This window comes from Sebastes fasciatus, chromosome 5 (genome assembly GCF_043250625.1).
Source record: "Sebastes fasciatus isolate fSebFas1 chromosome 5, fSebFas1.pri, whole genome shotgun sequence".
Lineage (NCBI taxonomy): Eukaryota > Metazoa > Chordata > Actinopteri > Perciformes > Sebastidae > Sebastes > Sebastes fasciatus.
The window spans coordinates 13,635,013-13,652,545 of NC_133799.1; the positions used below are offsets into that span (position 1 = coordinate 13,635,013).

The 17,533-nt window shown below is 39.8% G+C and overlaps 1 protein-coding gene across 4 annotated transcripts in view; it reads left to right on the forward strand.

Moving 5' to 3' along the window:
- LOC141767644 (carboxyl-terminal PDZ ligand of neuronal nitric oxide synthase protein-like) overlaps positions 1 to 17,533 on the forward strand; it is a 207,012-nt gene that overhangs the window by 153,536 nt on the left and 35,943 nt on the right. For all 4 annotated transcript variants that reach the window (XR_012593904.1, XM_074635139.1, XM_074635140.1 and 1 more), the window contains 2 exons: positions 3,172 to 3,345; positions 16,313 to 16,478. Coding sequence is in view for 3 of the 4 variants with exons in the window: in XM_074635139.1 (XP_074491240.1) it covers positions 3,172 to 3,345; positions 16,313 to 16,478 (340 nt within the window). In the remaining variant the exon portion in view is untranslated. The remainder of the gene's footprint in view (positions 1 to 3,171; positions 3,346 to 16,312; positions 16,479 to 17,533) is intronic.

Genomic DNA, 17,533 nt, shown 5'->3' on the forward strand with positions numbered 1-17,533 from the left:
TCAATTTAATCAGGTGTCGACTTTGTTTGCCGAACGTCATTTGGCGCCGTGACTCCAGTCACTTTGAAGCACCTTGTGTCGCCCATTAGTGATGTGACATAGTTTGTATTCAGTCAACAATCTAATTGTTCAAACTTGGCAGCCATGAAACCGTTTTCAAAGATGCTTGACGTCCAGCAACCAGTTGCTGTGGATCTGAGGAAGTAGAGGTGACACCAGCAGAAACCAATACAGCTTAAGTTGTAAAGCCAATGAACTACTGTGCAGCAAGAACTTGCTAGTTAACCAACATTAGAGCTCCAATAATAAAAAGTAATTGTGCCATGTTAAATAGGTTAACCCTAAGAGACCCACCATAGACCTGTTTTTTGTCTCAGGAGGTCTTTATGGGGAGATAGCAGGTCAACATATGTACTATATGAAATGGTTACTATGGGGACTAACATCATCACAAATGAATACAATTTGGTTCATTGGATCCATAAGAGCCTCTGCTCTCCAGTCATACCCAATTCATGCAATTCCATGGGATCCCAGTATACAGAAATATTCAAATACACCATTTTTAGAAGAGGCGAATATAACCCATTTGTACTGCATGCAAAAAAACTGCATAGTTTTTACCGTAACCTGCATTGGATTATCATAAACAAAGGAGAAACTCATGGGAACCCATTTCTCAAGGGACCCCTTTTGAAAATGGCCATGCCAGTTTTTCCTCGCCAAAATTTAGCCTAACTTTTGAACGTTATTTAGTCTCCTTCCCGAACATGACATGGTTGCTACCAATGGATTCCTTTGGTTTTCTAGTTTCATGTGGTTATATGAAGTAGCTTCAGCCTCTAAAACTGAGCCTGTCACAGTTAGAGTTAACTGAAAAATATGATCTATAACCATAACCACCTTGTCTCATCTCCTTGTTTCATCAATAAGGAATTGGCTTACGGTAAATCCATTTTTGCCCATTAGATTCATGTTTGTATTTTTTTTTTCTGGCTGCTTGTCAAGTATATGTTTTAGTTGTTTTTGCTATTCAAAAGCCAAAAGTTTGATAGCAAAAAAGCCAAGTAAATGATTGGGCAAAACATCAGAAACAGGTTCAAATCCCGTTGCCCAAATGAACTCGGAAGGAGGTTTGAGACGCATTCTAGCCAGATGTTGAAAACGTGTAAATGTTTCTCCAAGCAACCCTGTCTCCTTAATATTACGTTTCCTTACGTTACTGCATTGTCAATTACGTTTCGAGGGAAACAGATTTTGTTGCGGATTACGTTTGTTTTTGACGTATCACAAATACATTTCTAATGACAGTCCACGGACGTTCGCGTAGGGAGGAGGTCGGGGTGGTGGATGGGTCCAACAAACACAGGACTTTCAGCCGGGAGTCCGCTGTTTGTGTCCCGAGTGAAACCAAAAGTCAACGTTAACTCATTTAAATTCTTGTCCGTAGCTTAATAGCAGTCATTAATAATAGTCATTTAAAGGCAAACCATAATGTTTTTTTACCAAACCTAAGTATTTTTTTTGCCTAAACCTAATTTTTTGTTGCGTTTTTGTTTTGTTTCAATTTACATTAACCACGTGTTTAAAACTGTTTAACACTGTAACCATAATCCGGGAGAAAATACATGTCCCTCGAAACGTTATTGAGAATGCAGTTTAGTTGTATGTGAACGTAATTTTGTAGGAGACATGGTCTCTCAAAGACGCATATGTAATCTCTACTCAAAATAACTGTGGCAGTATTTTATCTGTATATGGGACACTTGAAATGAAAAGTGTAAATGGGACCAAGGACTTCTGTAATCTATTAAGTCTTCCATATGGAAGTGGACCCTCAACCTGTGGCAGTCACTTGCTCGATGGCATTGGGTCATAGCATGCATTGGTGGTTCACGCTATACCCCCATTGTCGTGATCCCTCACTGGCTTCCCAACATTGAACAGTGCCAAATGTGTTCCATTAGACGGCAGGCGAAGAGATGCACCTCCTGCGTGGGTTGAATCAAGGTCTCAGCAGTGGTGTTTTTGTTCTCTATACCAGCCATGCACCTTGTAGCACTCTTTTTTTCTAAGGTGGCCTCACTGTATTTCTGTATTCACTGAACAGCGGCAGGTAGAAAATAAAAGTGTCGACTTGGAGCAGTGGGCTGTTTTAGATACACTGTGTGTGGTTCTTCCCCACTTCCAGGTGTTGCAAGCTTGGATTTCATAATTACCCGCAATTACCATATGGTGCTGATGCTTTATTTCCACCCTTAGTGTGATTAAGGCACCATACTGTATCTGCATAACAAAACATATTTTTGAGTGGTTGAATGATGGAGAGGGCACGATGTGTGACTGGTTACTAGAGCCTTGAAGCAATTAGGATGCTTGATAGCGTTAGATGGAGACGAGCTGAGTCCCAAAGCTCATTATTGTTGGAGTGAAGCGTCTCAGTGCTGCTGATCTGCATTCTCAGCACCACTCATTCCACACTGGTGCAACTAATCAGCACTTCTACATTTCAAATTCAGACTCTTGTTTGGATGATGACTTGTCCTCTAAGGCATTATATTAATGCTATTGCTTGTACGGATCATATTTATTTATTCATTAGTCACTTCTTTTCTCTTTTTTCCCTGTGTTTGCAACCTCAATCTTGAAACTTTTTGTGAACTAAAGGTTTGAAAAGTGATGATAGCAGTTTTCACCAGACGCAACAGCAGGTGGCTGGTACTGTTTATACCTTGCGAGTCTGTGTGTGTGAGTCATCGTGGCAAAATGTGGTCCTGCGGTTTTGAGTACTTCGCCAGGTGTTTATATTTCTGTCTGTCTGTCTGTCTGTCTGTCTGTGTGGACAAATGTCGCCAATGTAATAGCGTCACAACCGTGCAAGATACAATCAGGAAACTTTACAGGTGTGTAGTTGAGACTAAAATGAAGGCCGAGTTTGAAAATGGATGTAGTCCGAGCAAGGGCGCCAGAAGTAGGGGGGTAGGAAGTGGGGAAGGGGCCAGTGGCAAATATCAGTGAACAGTTTGTAAAATATATAAATGAAAATAAGATTGCGAAATAGTATTTCTTTCAAGTTTTTTTACTTAATGGTCCAAATTGCAGTCTCTTTTTCTGGCTACTTGTTAAATGTTTTTGTTGCTCTAGGTCATAAATATCTCTCTCTCCTCTCAGGTCTCCTGTCTGGATCCAGAGGAGGCCTCTCTGCTGATGGCCAGCCCCAGGATGCTGCTCCCTCCGTCAGCCCCGCTGCCACCAGTTGCCCCCCTGTCTGTCCACCACCAGATCCAGCTGCTCCAACAGCAGCTCCAGCAGCAACAGCAGCAGACACAAGTGGCAGTGGCACAGGTGCGTCTTTCACACACACACACTTTTTTTAACTACTCCATCTGTAACCGCTTATCCTATTCAGGGTCACGGGGGTGGGAGCCAATCCCAGCTGACATTGGACGAAGGCTTTTTTTCCTTCTAGTACTCTAAATTTTTTATAGCCTGTGGATACTTTATTTTCCACACTCCCACTGTAGCTATAAACTATATGGCAATGTAAGAGAAATGTTTTTCATACTTTTTGAATGCCCTGTTTTCAGTGACATTACAATTCAGATTCCTCCAAGACATGCACATGGTGGGATGGTCATTACCGTAACGAGTGGTACTTTAACCTCGAGTATATGTTGCCATGGGAACTGTTGCTCTGGCTGCTGCCATTCTTCTTCTTCTTCTTCTTCCCTACAAAAATACAATAATAGTCACTAGAACAACAACTGCAGTATTACTCCTTAAAAGAAATAAAAAGGCAAACATCTGATACACACAGGAATCATGACAGACATCAATTATGATTAGAGAAAAGTAATTGAATTTACTTCACATTAATTGAATAATGTGTACACTGATGGTGTTTTATATAGACAAATAGACTCTATTGTCCCCAAGGTAGAAATATGTTTCCACAATGTCCGTGTCTCAAGAACATACAGTAGATACACCCACACAAGTACACACACTCGGAGCTGCTTTTGCAGAGCGGCCGCCACTCTCACCAAAACATGCTCGTTTCTATTTTAGTATTGTGTACCTGCATCAAAATGATAATACAGTATGAGGTTATACATTGAATACAATAAGATAAATAAAGTAATCTTGTCTCCATCTCAATGACAAACTAACAACGGCCACATACAGGGACGAGAAAGAATGAATGAATGAACGACAACCTTGGTTGGACTCAAATATCCCATTAATACCAGATCTACAAGTTGCATTACTGGGTGTATGAAATCCTCATGAACGTGCACTTTCGTGAGACGGAGGTGTAGTTATTCCTCCGCACCGACAACAGCCATGGCCGGAGGCATTATGTGTTTTGGTTGTCCATCCGTCCCATTCTCGTGAACGCAACACCTCGGGAACATGTCAAAAAACATCAGACTTTTTCCCAGGAGACCGATGTTCGCAACCCGTGTGAAACCAGTCACGTCACTTACGTACCTAAGTTACGCCACTCCCCGAGTTATTTTAACCCAAACCACAATGTGTTCCTCACCCTTACCAAATAGTTGTGTTGCCTTAATCTAACCAAGTTGTTTCATTTGAAGACGGAAGTCTATTTTGAGAAGACTGTATGCTTGTAATTAGCAGAAATTCACATGTGTTGCTGGACATTTGTAGGAAAACGCACAAAAAATTAGGAATAACTTTTGATAAGATATACAAACTGTTTTATTAGGATACGTTGACAGGGTACAGGGTCGCAGGTGGGTGGAGACTATCCCAGCAAAATAAATCTTAAAATTGTTTTCCACCAAAATAAGAAAATTAGCCTTTGCTGAACACACTGGCTGAGGAACAGAAGCATGTGATCAATTGGAAACACTCAAGGATCATTGGCAGAGTGAAGGAGATCAACATCCGCCTGCAATCCAGTCTGGATTGGAAAAGAAAAGTTAGAAGCGATTGCACACAGCATCAGACATCAATCACCCAGTTTGAGTGGGTGCAGTGGGAGAAGTGACTATTGACAGCAATGGCTTTGGGCTTATGAGCTGGATCAAAACACACACACAGGCACACACATGCAGTTTGTCAGCCTGCTTGCAAAAGGCCTGGAGACTTGAAACTGCAATTTCACAACTCAACACACCCTCCTCCTCATGCACACTCACACACACACACACACACACACACACACACACACACTCTTGACCCAGAAGTGTCTCAGACTGTTAAATACAGATGTCTCATAGCTTACAGAGACGGATACAGGGGGTCCTCCTGATTGAACCGCCTGTTCACACTGAGCTTAGCTGATCCCTTGTCGTGACCTGAACAATGTTAGACAGACTGCTGCCACTACTGACAGCTCGCACATTCGGATTCAACGTGCCCAGACATACATTACATTAATTATACCTTGATGAAGCCAGAGGTCAGTGCCCGCTAGCAGAGACACTGGTATAGAGTCAAAACTGCTGTGGAAAGAAGTATTTTACCTAATGCAGACTATTACAAATGAGCTACCCTAAGGTGGTTCCACCTGACCTTGGCTCTTTTGTCATTCAGCAGGGTTCCCCCAGTGGTCTCGACTCGTCTAGGTCGCTAGAACTGTTAGCTTCCACTCAGCATCTAAATTAGTTTCCCCGGACTCTTCAGTTGCTTCTTTTAAGGCTGATTTGTCTAGTGAGTCTACTCTTCTGTGCTGCTGTTGCCATTGTGTCATTTAAGTTTGTAATGGTTGTTCTTAAATGACTATTTGAGTAATAAATTAGTCGATCGATGAACAGAAATATCTAAAATTCAGGCTCTCAAAGTTAACACAATGTTAACCCAAATTCGTTCTAACACCATTCATTTCTTTAACGCATTAACGCAACTTGCAATATCGATCTTTCTGAGGTTGTAGCGGGCTCATCCATTGGTACCAACCATGTTATACTAGCTTGTCGTGAAGGAGGTTAAATACCGCTCCAAACTTAAGCTAAATTTTGGTGAGGAAAAAATGTCATGGCCATTTTCAAAGTGGTCCCTTGACCTCTGACGTCAAGATATGTGAATGAAAATGGGTTCTATGGGTACCCACAAGTCTCCCCTTTACAGACATGCCCACTTTATGATAATCACATGCAGATCGGGGCAAGTTATAGTCAAGTCAGCACACTGACACACTGACAGCTGTTGTTGCCTGTTGGGCTGCAGTTTGCCATGTTATGATTTCAGCATATTTCTTTATGCTAAATGCAGTACCTGTGAGGGTTTCTGGACAGTATTTGTCATTGTTCTATTTTGTTAATTGATTTACAGTAATAAAAGTATACATGCATTTGCATAAAGCATATTTGCTCCCATGTTGATACGAGTATTAAATACTTAACAAATGTCCTTTTAAGGTACATTTTGAACAGATAGAAAATGTGCGATTCATTTGCGATTCATTTGCGATTCATTTGCGATTAATCGCGATTAACTATTGACAATCATACAGTTAATTGTGATTAAATACTTTAATCGATTGACAGCCTTATCAAAAATGTTTTAAATTATTAACCAATCTTTGATTCCCAACCTGGGGGTCACAAGATAAATTTGAAAGGTTGAAAGATAAATAATGCGATAGGAAAGGAAAAAAACAATAGATTCCGATCTTTGCCTTTTTTTGTGTGAAATGCTGAATAGTTCTACTTCTTCTGACCTCCAACAGTTATTCAAATGAAAACCAGCAGTTTACAGTTCACCGATCCCTGCCTTTAAAAAGTGATGCTTTGATGCACTTCTCCTTAAATTATTATTATAAATTAAATAGCTTTGCCTGTCGGATGTGTTTATCAGACAAAACAAGATATTTGAAGACATCACCTTGGCCTCTGGGAACTTCTGGTCTGCATGTTTCACTACAAAAGAGAATAATCAAAACTAATTGTCAGTTGCATGGAAAGTGTTTTGAAGTAACACATTTTTTTGTTGCACCATGGTGTTAAATAATTAGTTAGTTAGAGTTAGTTTAAATGTATTACTTTTTTGTTAAATTTGAATTTAATCAAACCGGAATTAATTAAAGACACTTTGTTTAATGAGTGCAATTGACGGCAGCTGCAATTTGGAGTAAAATCCTTTTTTGTCACTGTTCAGGCTGCACACGAACATCCAAACTCACATGAATATTCATACACCAGGGTATTTTCATAATTTATGTTACATGTTTGTGTGTCTATACACACACTCATGGAAGAAGAGAGGGGTTATGTGGCTGACACACTAGTAAAATGTGAGTGTGCACATCTATAGATGTGTGTTTGTGTTATTAACAGTACCAAACTTTATTTCCCGCTCAAAACAAAAAAACTTTCCCTGGTGTCGTTGCCTCAGTTTCACACCAGAAAATAAAATGACATAATTCTGTTTTTCACTTATCTCGCTTCAAGTGGTGAAACTATTTGTTGAAAACAAACAAGATCCCAAAGTGTCCAATTTAGTGATGTTAAAGGCAGATATTGCTTTGATCATTTCAAACCGCAGGCCCCCACTGATTTGACGGAGTTGTCAGATTTGAGTGCAGCTCTGCCGTAATAATGTTGTTGTATAATGCCAATGCAACAACACGCAACTGTGATAAACAAAGGCTTACAGCCAGGGAAAACAGAATTATTTTTAAGGAATATACATTTTTGCACACCATCAGTAATATTGAGCTGTCTTGATTTAAAGTTAAACCCTCTTTCAAGAGTTTTTAATAAATTCAAACCCTGTTTATGATACGATTTTTAGTCAGTAATAGCCATTCAATGTCATTTTTAGTAGCAGAGTCCGCCATTCCAGGATTCAAATTGCCCTCACGCACACCAGGGATTCACTGGAGATAATGCAGTAAATATATAATATAGATACAATGTAAAATGTAGAAAACCATTCTTCCAAAATAAATTCCTAATTTGTTATTTAGGCCATAACATATGATTTGCATTGTTTTCATCATACCATTCAGTTACCCCGGCAGGAGGGGTATTTTGACACGCCGTCCCTGGTCCGTCCAAAAGTAACGAAAGAGATGTAACCCGTGATGTCTCCGATACCAAGGGGCACGGACCAAACGGCGGTATTTGACGAGTTTGGAGTGAGAATGTGTTGCAATGATTAATCCTGACCTAAATCAACAGATTATTCGATGATGATAATAATCTTTAGTTACAGCCCCATTTTCCTTGAATTTGTCACATATCTGCACTTTGCAAATCTTTGTCTGATAATCTCAGCAGCTGTATTTCAAAGTAATGTTGCACTATGGCAAGCATTTTTGTCCTCCCAGCGTATTATGGAAAAAAATGACTTGAAAGGGATGAAGTGGTGATTATCCCCACTGTTGCCCTCTGTGCTGATGGAAGTGCCGGTGACTCTGTGAGCCCGACCAGGAAACTGGGGAAATATTCTTGAGGTTGAACTGAGGTCACAGTAAATGGAGGTAAATTAGCAAGCTGGCCAGCGCTAATCACAGCTCACTCAGGGATGAGTGGAAGTGGAGATGTTTAATGAAGTCAGGGAAGTGAGGGAGCACATCGACGTTCTGTTTCAAGATGAAGTTCCCTCTGCATCTGCTGCTCAGTCAATGCTTAATGAAATTTGACCTCTCTTCATCTCTGTCTCTTTCCAGCTTGCTTACTGATCTTTCCTTCAGTTCCTCCTTACTCCATTTCCTCCCTTTCATTCCTTACTTTTATTTATTGTATACATCCGTCTTTCACTTCCTCCCATATTCTTTTCATCAGTTATTTTCACCCTGTTATCATCCTTCCTGTCCTCTCTCCAGCGTTTCTTTTTCCACCTACGCCTTCCTTTCCTCTTTCTTTTTCTCTATTGCTTCATCTCCTTTTCCCATCTTCTTTCCCCTCCAACACATTTTACACATTCATTATCTCTCTCGTCTTTCCCCCCCCCCACACTGTTGCCTGGACTTTTCTGGTTCTCTCTCACTTCATCAAGCGCTCCCTCGCCATCATTCGCACATTACATAAGTGCAAGTGCATCTCTAATCGTTTTACTTATCATTGCACCAGCAAAATGATCATTTCCCCTTCAGTTTTTTCCTCCAAAATGAGATAAAAATAAGTGTTGGAGGGGTTTCAAACGCTTCCAAATCAAAGGGACCTGGCGTGGGCCGGGAATGCGATGATGGTAATCCTGTGTGAAGAGTACATCCTCGGCAACCAACCCTGTGGAGTCGCAACGCACAACCAACAGTGCTAATCCCCTTACGCTACCAGTGGGAGAGTCGCTGTTTTTCAATCTTGTCTGAAAGGGAAATGGTATCATTTAAACAGCCGTGTCATCCAGTTTCTATGATATCTGCATTTTTAGATTAGGATGTAATCCACAAGGTCTTGATTTTCTCATTTTGTCTCTGTATGTAGTGCTCTTTGCTACTGTGGTTTTGCTGTCCGGTGATAACCGAACCGTTTCTGCATGGCACTTAATCTAAACCCTAAAAATAAGGGCAAAATAGCATTTGAATTTGAGGCGTTTCAAGCAGTAAACATACAGTAAAAGCTTGTATTCACTGTGTAGGTTGAATCACTGTTGTGTTTTACCAAGTGGGAAGAGAGCGAGGCAACTGTCAGAACTGTAATGTTACTGTATGTGAAAATCGGTTAAATAGAGATGTGTTCTTGGCTTTGTAAAGAACTGACAAGATGGAAGGAAACTAGGAAGAGAAATTGTCAAACTGTTGTGAGAGAAGGAGTTGAGAGGAAGAAAATTGTCCTCAGGCGCTGTTCTGTTCTGGGGAACAGTTTTGAACAAAGAAAGCAATAAAAAGGAAGAGAGATGCTGCTGCCTAATTAGAGCTTTAAGGAGTCATTTCAGTCGCTTGAAGCTCCTTCAATTTCACGACGCTCAGATAAGACGGCAGAAAACATGGGGTAGCAGCAGGTTTACTACCGAGGGACCACCACAGCGAAGCACAAGTGGAGCACCTTTTTAATTGGCTCTTTGTCTGGGTTCTACTTTTAGTAAGACGTTTTGGATCTTCTCTTTTTAAGTTTTAAAAGGAATATCGACATTTTTGTTTCTAGTTGATTGTCATACTGCCTGACATTCGGCTTGAGCGTGTTCATTCTTCCTTTCTGTGCATTTTACACTGTAATCTTTAGATGTAGAATTAAATGGTGTTGGTCTTGATACCAATCTGTTGTAGCACTGATGTACACCTCCATGGAAAATGAATTAGATAATGTGGAAAATGAAGTTATAGCAGCATTATTATATTATATTTATATTATAGCACCCACCACAAACATTCAGTGTTGGTGCTCTGCTTTGTTTAACGTTGATCATGGTCCCCAAAAAGTGTAGTGTATGAATTGATATAACTTTTGTTGTAGAGCATTTTTCAAAGCCAGAGTTACAAAGCCCTTTACAGAGCAAGAATTAAGACAAATATGTACATTCAAAAAGACAATAATACACATAACAAGGAAAAAAGTCACCAATTAAAACTAACAAAAATAAATAATAATGTAAGAATAAAGTTGTTTTTGTACCTAAACCTAACCAAACCATATCCATTTAGGTTTCGGAAGATGCAGACAGATGTGTGCTGATAGGGGCTAGATCATAAAACGCTTCTATGTGTAATTCTAGAGGGCATGGACAAACTATGTATTTTGTCATTTGATTTATGGATCAAAAGGTAGAACTAGAGTGAGTTCAGGTCTAGGGCGTCTCACAGGCAATCCTAATAATTATCCCCACTGAATATGTTATTTACTTGTGAATTAAGTGATCAGGTGGAGCCATAAAAAGAAAATGAGGTGGAGACACACATAGGCAGATAAACTAGATGTACTAGTGGGCAAAAGGAAACAGCCAGAGAAATCCAGCTGTAATGATTTAAAGCTTATCATCTCACATCTTATCAATTTTTCATTCCGTTTTTATATTTATCTGTAAGACCAGCCTCTTGTTTCCACAGAAACTGGTTCTGTCCATGTGCAGAATACAACCAAATGTAACCTTGTGCTGCTGCATCACAATGAGACGTCGTGCACTTTCTGATCAGATATCCAGATGACAGAGTCAAGGTCTGACTTTTAAAAGACAAGTTGTTTTTTCTTTGCTTATTTTGCTTATCTGGCTTTGTGCACTAATGTTTATACATGGGGTTGTTCAATGTCCTTTCACCAGTCAGTGCAGCTCAGTGAGAGACATTTAGCTGGACAGCAACAGGACAGATGTGACACTTGGTCCCAAGGCCTCAGTATGAACCACGCCGGAGCGCTATTAGAAGTGTCAGCATGGCAGCATATGTCAACGTCAAGCTGCACTCCTCCATAGCTCAATGGGGCCTCGTCAGCTGTAAATTACACCACCAAAGTCATCATCGGGGTGTCAGTCTTTACAAATGACTTCTGCAGAGGCGGCTTGGCCCCAACACGATCTGGAATCACCTCTATTTGTTGCTAAGTGCAAGGATAATGGAAGTAGATGACCATCTTCCTCGACAGACTGGGTTTTTCTGTCTGGCTAGTGGATGTGAGGTGGAGGCGTTATGGAGGCCTTGGGACGGAGGCTGTGAATTTTGACTCCATCTTGCGTTTCTCCGCCTCACTGGCTCCTTATTAGGGTGGGGAGGAACTGATGAGATTTCATCTTAGAAAAATGATGAAAACAGTCTTTATGTCTAAAGAGAACGAGGGGAGGCAATGAGGGAGGAGATGACATTGAGAGAAAGGAAACATGGTAGAGGCATAAAAAAGCGTAGATTGTGATTGTTTTAAAAACAGAAATCAAAAGAAAAAGTTACTCTCCATAAAATGACCCTTTCTTCATATACAATTCAATACTAGTGATATTGATGGATACCTGGAATTCAGGTCCTATACATTCATATGTATTTTGATTTCAAGGCTTGGAGAGTAATCTTAATCCACTCTAGTGCTGAAACAATTTGTCGATTAATCGATTAGTCTGTTGAAAATGATTAGATATGAACTGATAGGCATTTATCATTATGTCATGACATTTTACCAGCAAAATGATTAATAGATTGAATCCTTAAATTAAAAAACATTATCGAGAGGTCAATCAGAAATATATGACGGCGTAATAAGGCCATTGTTGGTAAAAATGTGTGATTAATTTGCGATTAATCGCAATTAACTATGGACAATCATCAATTGCGATTAAATATTTGAATCCATTGACAGTCCAATACATGTAAAACAACATTGCAGACAAGCAGGACATATAATATGTACTAACCAAGACAACATTGTGCCACATTATTAGATACAGTACTAATTGGAACAGCAACACAGTCTAGTTATTACAACTAAATAAAACTGCATACTGTAGTAAACATCTGGATTTAACACTCCCTCGGTGTTTGGAATTGATTTTCAGACTGCTCATGAAATACTGACTTTCTGTAGCGTTTTCATCAGTGTTTCAAATGTTCAATTACAGTGTGTTTTGTAGTTTTTCCTTTGATATGTGTCGCCGCTGACGTCAAGAGCGAAGAGAACCGTGCTACCACGGTAACCACATCAAGCTGAAATGAGAAACCAGGGAGTCATTACAAGTTTCAATGACTTGTACCTCCACACCAGGCCCTGTGATTCACGGCGCTTTGAAAATACTCTGCTGCTCTTGTCGGACCTTCACACCAGCTGCCTTCCTATAGACATTTTATGGCCACCCGTTCAGGCGCACTCTGATTAACCCATTTATAAGTTCACAACAGAGCAGAAATGTTTTTTTCTGACAAGAAGCCATTACGAAACAAAGTTAGTTAAGTCCTTTATGTCAACAGCAAGGAGCACCTCTGGATTCTTACTATTCAGCATGCATGTAGTATCAGTGAATAAAAGCATGTTTGACACTCTTTCCTTCAGAACCTCTTTGCCTATTAGACAGCTGACATTTGAAGTCCTGCTGGACCATGTTCAAACTCCAGGGTTCATCAAACTATTGAGAGCCACGCAGCCTTTCCTGACAGAAAGTCATTAGTAAGTGGGTTCCTTCAACACACTTGGCTTCTTCTGAGCCATTCTTGTGATTTGAAATCTTGAGGATTTCTCCTTTGAAATTGTTAAAAGCAATTATGTGCCCAAGACAGCGGATGGCTGTCTGAGTGAGGTTGGAGGTGGGGCCACTAACATTTGATTCGGAGAGTACTTTGAAGTAAAAATGGGGAGTCATTGCTGCTACACAAACTGCGGTGTGTGTGTGTGTGTCTGTTCGTGTGTACTGAGTGAACGGTGCCTTCTTTCCCTTCCCTCACTCCCCTCTTATATAAATGATTCAGAGTGTTATAGAAGTTTTAGCCTTTCAGTCTTAAATTGAAATGGAGTCCGTGCTTTAATCTTAAAGACCACAGCAGACTGGCATTAAAGTTACACGAGGATCAGAGTAGCCACTGGAGAGCTCTGCTACGCTTGTAATAAAAGTTCAATAGACGGATATAAAGCCACAGAAATTACAAAGATCTAATATCTATCGCTCGTGTTTTTTTTCAGTACGTTGGATCTGTCTGTGTACGTAATGGAGAGAGATCAAATATCAGAAAGTCAAAACCAAAGATATCCTCAATTATCAGTTAGTTTGCTGATTATTTTCTTGATTAATTGTTGCGTATTTGTGTTTATATATATATATACATACTGTATATTAGGGCTGCCAAAGTTAACGTGATAATATGAATAGTTGACAATTCATCAATTATCAAAATAGTTGATTATTTTTCTAATAACAATAAACTTTATGTATACAACACTTTTCAAAACAGTTATTTAGTGCTTTACATGGTCAAAGCAGGAACAACAACAATCATCTCATTGTTTGATTTTGAGTTTCTATTTCTAGATGATATCTATTCAGATGGTCAGTATCTAACTTTAAACTTCTTCAACTCGATGCTGTACATGAAACGTGTCCAGCTATTGATTATCAAACTTCAGCCCCGCGCACAACCAGCAGCTGTGCTTGTGTTGTGGTTATGTTGCCTTGTGGTTTTCTTCACACATCCCCACCCGAATTGTCACAGATTGATCTGTTTGCTTCCAAATAGAAAAACACTTTTCTGTTTTTTCTACAGCATTGCATTGATTAATTACCACGCAGTCAAAAATACAGTGCGATTGATCAATCACTGCCATCCGCTGTGCTGAGTCAGCCAGATCCTAAAGCCTCTCATTCCCTGATCAATAGTTACAAGGTGAAGGCCTAAATAATGGCTACATTTGTTAAAAAAAAAAAAAAAGAAAGACTTTTGCAATAGCAATTTGCCCATATTGCCTGAATGTTTTATGCTTTTGCATAATTTTGGTGAATTTTAATGGGAAAAATATTCAATAACTTCACTTTTATAAAGTGAAGTTCCACTTAAATGTCTTAATAAGTATAATCAGGAAGAGACCATTGACGTGTGAAGTGATTTTGGTGGTACTAAACTGCATAATACTGAAGTTATAAAATATTTTTTCCATTAAAAATTCAAAAGAATTATGCAAAATCATATTTCTCCAGATTAAATGTTGTAGTACAACCACGAGGAGATCATTTTTGGTGGTACTACCCTGTATAATACTGAAGTTATTGAATATTTCTATAGCATCTCTTTTCGGAGTTGCACTTTGTTGACGGTCCCTGACCACTCACTCACAGCCTCAACATTTCGTTTATGAGTTATTGATCCAGGAAGTTTTAATCTGTCAATATCTTTCCAACTTTACCGAAGTACATCATCTAGAGGGGTTCAGTACATCAGCAATGCGTGGACTGTCAGGAATGATTGGAGGAAGTGCACTATGAAGTAGCTCGAGGGAACGAGTTACTAACTTGAGGGCACGAATTAATAAAAATTTACTCCTAGGGGTCTAGTGGGGCTCCGTACATTACCTCTAGTATAGAATGAGATTCTTTGCTTATAATCATCGGCTTGTCTCCGGTGAATCTTACTTCAGCTCAGAAACATTTTCTTTCCTACAGTATTCCCTCATTAGAAATTATACTGCCCTAACACACGTGGCTGAATGACTCAACACCTTATATTTAGCCCTCAATTTGATAGAATTTGGCAACACCTCATTAAGTTCCCTATGAGACCCGCGGGATCGCCGGCGATCCCGACCAATATTACTGTCTTTAAGAGGCTGTCTCAGTCTTAAAGCTAGAAGATACTGGTATCATATGAAACTAGACGATTTAAGGAATTGGTACCAACCTTATCATCTTAGGTTGTTGGGAGGGAGGCTAAATAACGCTCCAAAGTTAGCTAAAAACCAGCGTGGCCATTTTCAAAGGGGTCCCTTGACTTCTGACCTCAAGATGTGTGAATGTAAATGGGTTCTATGGGTACCCACGAGTCCCCCCTTTACAGACATGTCCACTTTATGATAATCACATGCAGTTTGGGGCAAAAAACATGCAGTTCTTTGCATGCAGTATAAATCAGTTATTTTTGCCTATTCTAAAAATAATGTAATGTGGAATATTTCAGCATACATGACCTCACTGTATAAAATGACCTGTGGTGACTTCTAGGATAATCACAGCCTCATGAAACTTGACAACCACAAACTACAGACCTCGGGCATTCAGAAGATGGATGGCTTTCCCAGGTATATTGACAATAAGGGGGTTTCTTAGCAGTTTCCAGAACAGAAGTGCTCGTCATCCAATTTCTGAAAAATGCAATTATTGCAGAAATCTCCAAATGTCAAAGGTATTTGATACCAAATCACTGCAGGGCTTTTTCTATGGTGTTCCTCAAGGTCTTTTGTCTTAATGTTGTAGTTTGGAGGGATTATAAATCATTTTGATCAATTCTTTGGTGGTAAAAAAAATGGTTAAACTTAACACCAAATCTGTATAATAAATGTCGTCAACCCCAAAATTGCTGTAACAACTTATGAGACGTAATGGAGCATGGTAATGGCCATCACAAACTTATATCATAATGTTCTAAGCCCTTTCACAATTTATCTGAATTCATTAATTCATTGATTCTTCTTTTTATTTATGACTACAACAACTTGACACAGTGCTGAGCTGCATCTCAAATGAATCTCCTAAAGACCTCCCCCTCACACCTTTCACTGACAAGCAAATTATATTTGAAGCGTCAACACAGTTTGAGTGTTGTTCAAGTGGAGAGGTGTGTGGTGTATCTGTGTGTTTGGGGGAATTCAGATAAGAGGTAGTAGTGCTGATTTTGTAAGTGTTGACCTGGGGAAAATGTTTGTATACACGGCACTGAGCTTCTGTTCCTCTCTTCTTCCTCTCTCCTCCTCTATCTGTCCGTCTTGACTCACCTCCTCCTGTGCAGGTCCACCTGCTGAAAGACCAGCTGAGTGCGGAGGCCACGGCTCGGCTGGAGGCCCAGGCTCGAGTCCACCAGCTCCTGCTGCAAAACAAAGACCTGCTGCAGCACATCTCCCTGCTGGTTAAACAGATCCAGGAGCTGGAGACCAAGATGTCTGGACCAAACTCCAGTGAGTGGATCACACAAGAGACTCGTGCACACACGCACTGCATGCTAGAGTTTAATGTACAGCTGCAGAGAAATAGACACATGTGTGTGGTGACACTGACGGCAAAGCACACATTTTTATATGAAGTGACTTGAATTTTGTTATTTGTGACGCATATCAGCCTCTACTGGCAGCCGGTAGGAAATGTAACAACAGCAACACCTCATCCCTTCCATCACCTTTAGCTGCCCTGATCTAATCTTTTTGACGCAGGAAAGTAAAAAAACAAGTTAGCAAGAAGATGTCCAATAATAATTATATGTGCATAAGCGATCAACAGCCCATCAATTATTCACTTAAAAGGATATTTCGGTCATTTTGTGCAAGAAATGTGTCAAAACAATCTTAATTTATTCTCATTTAAATTCTATTAACGAGAAGTCGAGAAGAACTTATCTCACAGCTCTGCCAAGACAGCGCTGTCCTCTCAATGTGTTATTTTAACAATAGAAAATGTTATTTGGGATCAAGCTGTGCATCATTGTACACATCATAATAGACAATTGTGGGATACGTCAAGATATTTCTCACTCAAGTAAGTGCATGAGAAAGAAAATCGATCGAAAATGTCTATGTCATAATGTTTAGAAGTCATTTAACAATCTCCTGGAAGTGCACCTAAAATACTCACTTGTTTCCTTGTTCCTCAGTCTCACTTCTCACCTAACTGCAGGAGATTTCTCACTTACACATGATATAAAATAGTTCACAAGCAGCAACACATGCCCACTGAAATCATAAACTACATAATACACACTTCAACTGTAATATAAAATCAATCCAAGCTAATGCTACGCTACTTTAAGACCTTTAAAACAGGGAAAGATAAACAAAGGAAAGGAGACAAAGTAGCATGTTAGAGAGACAGTTTGACGTTTGTACGTCCTCGATTCCTTTCCTCGCTTCCTCTCCTCGCGTCTTAATCCATCCCATCTGAGATTCATGCAAAGGAGGCAGGAGAGAGGAGTTGAGGCAACAGGCATTTAACAAAATGAGAGATTCGTGCTTCAGAGCAA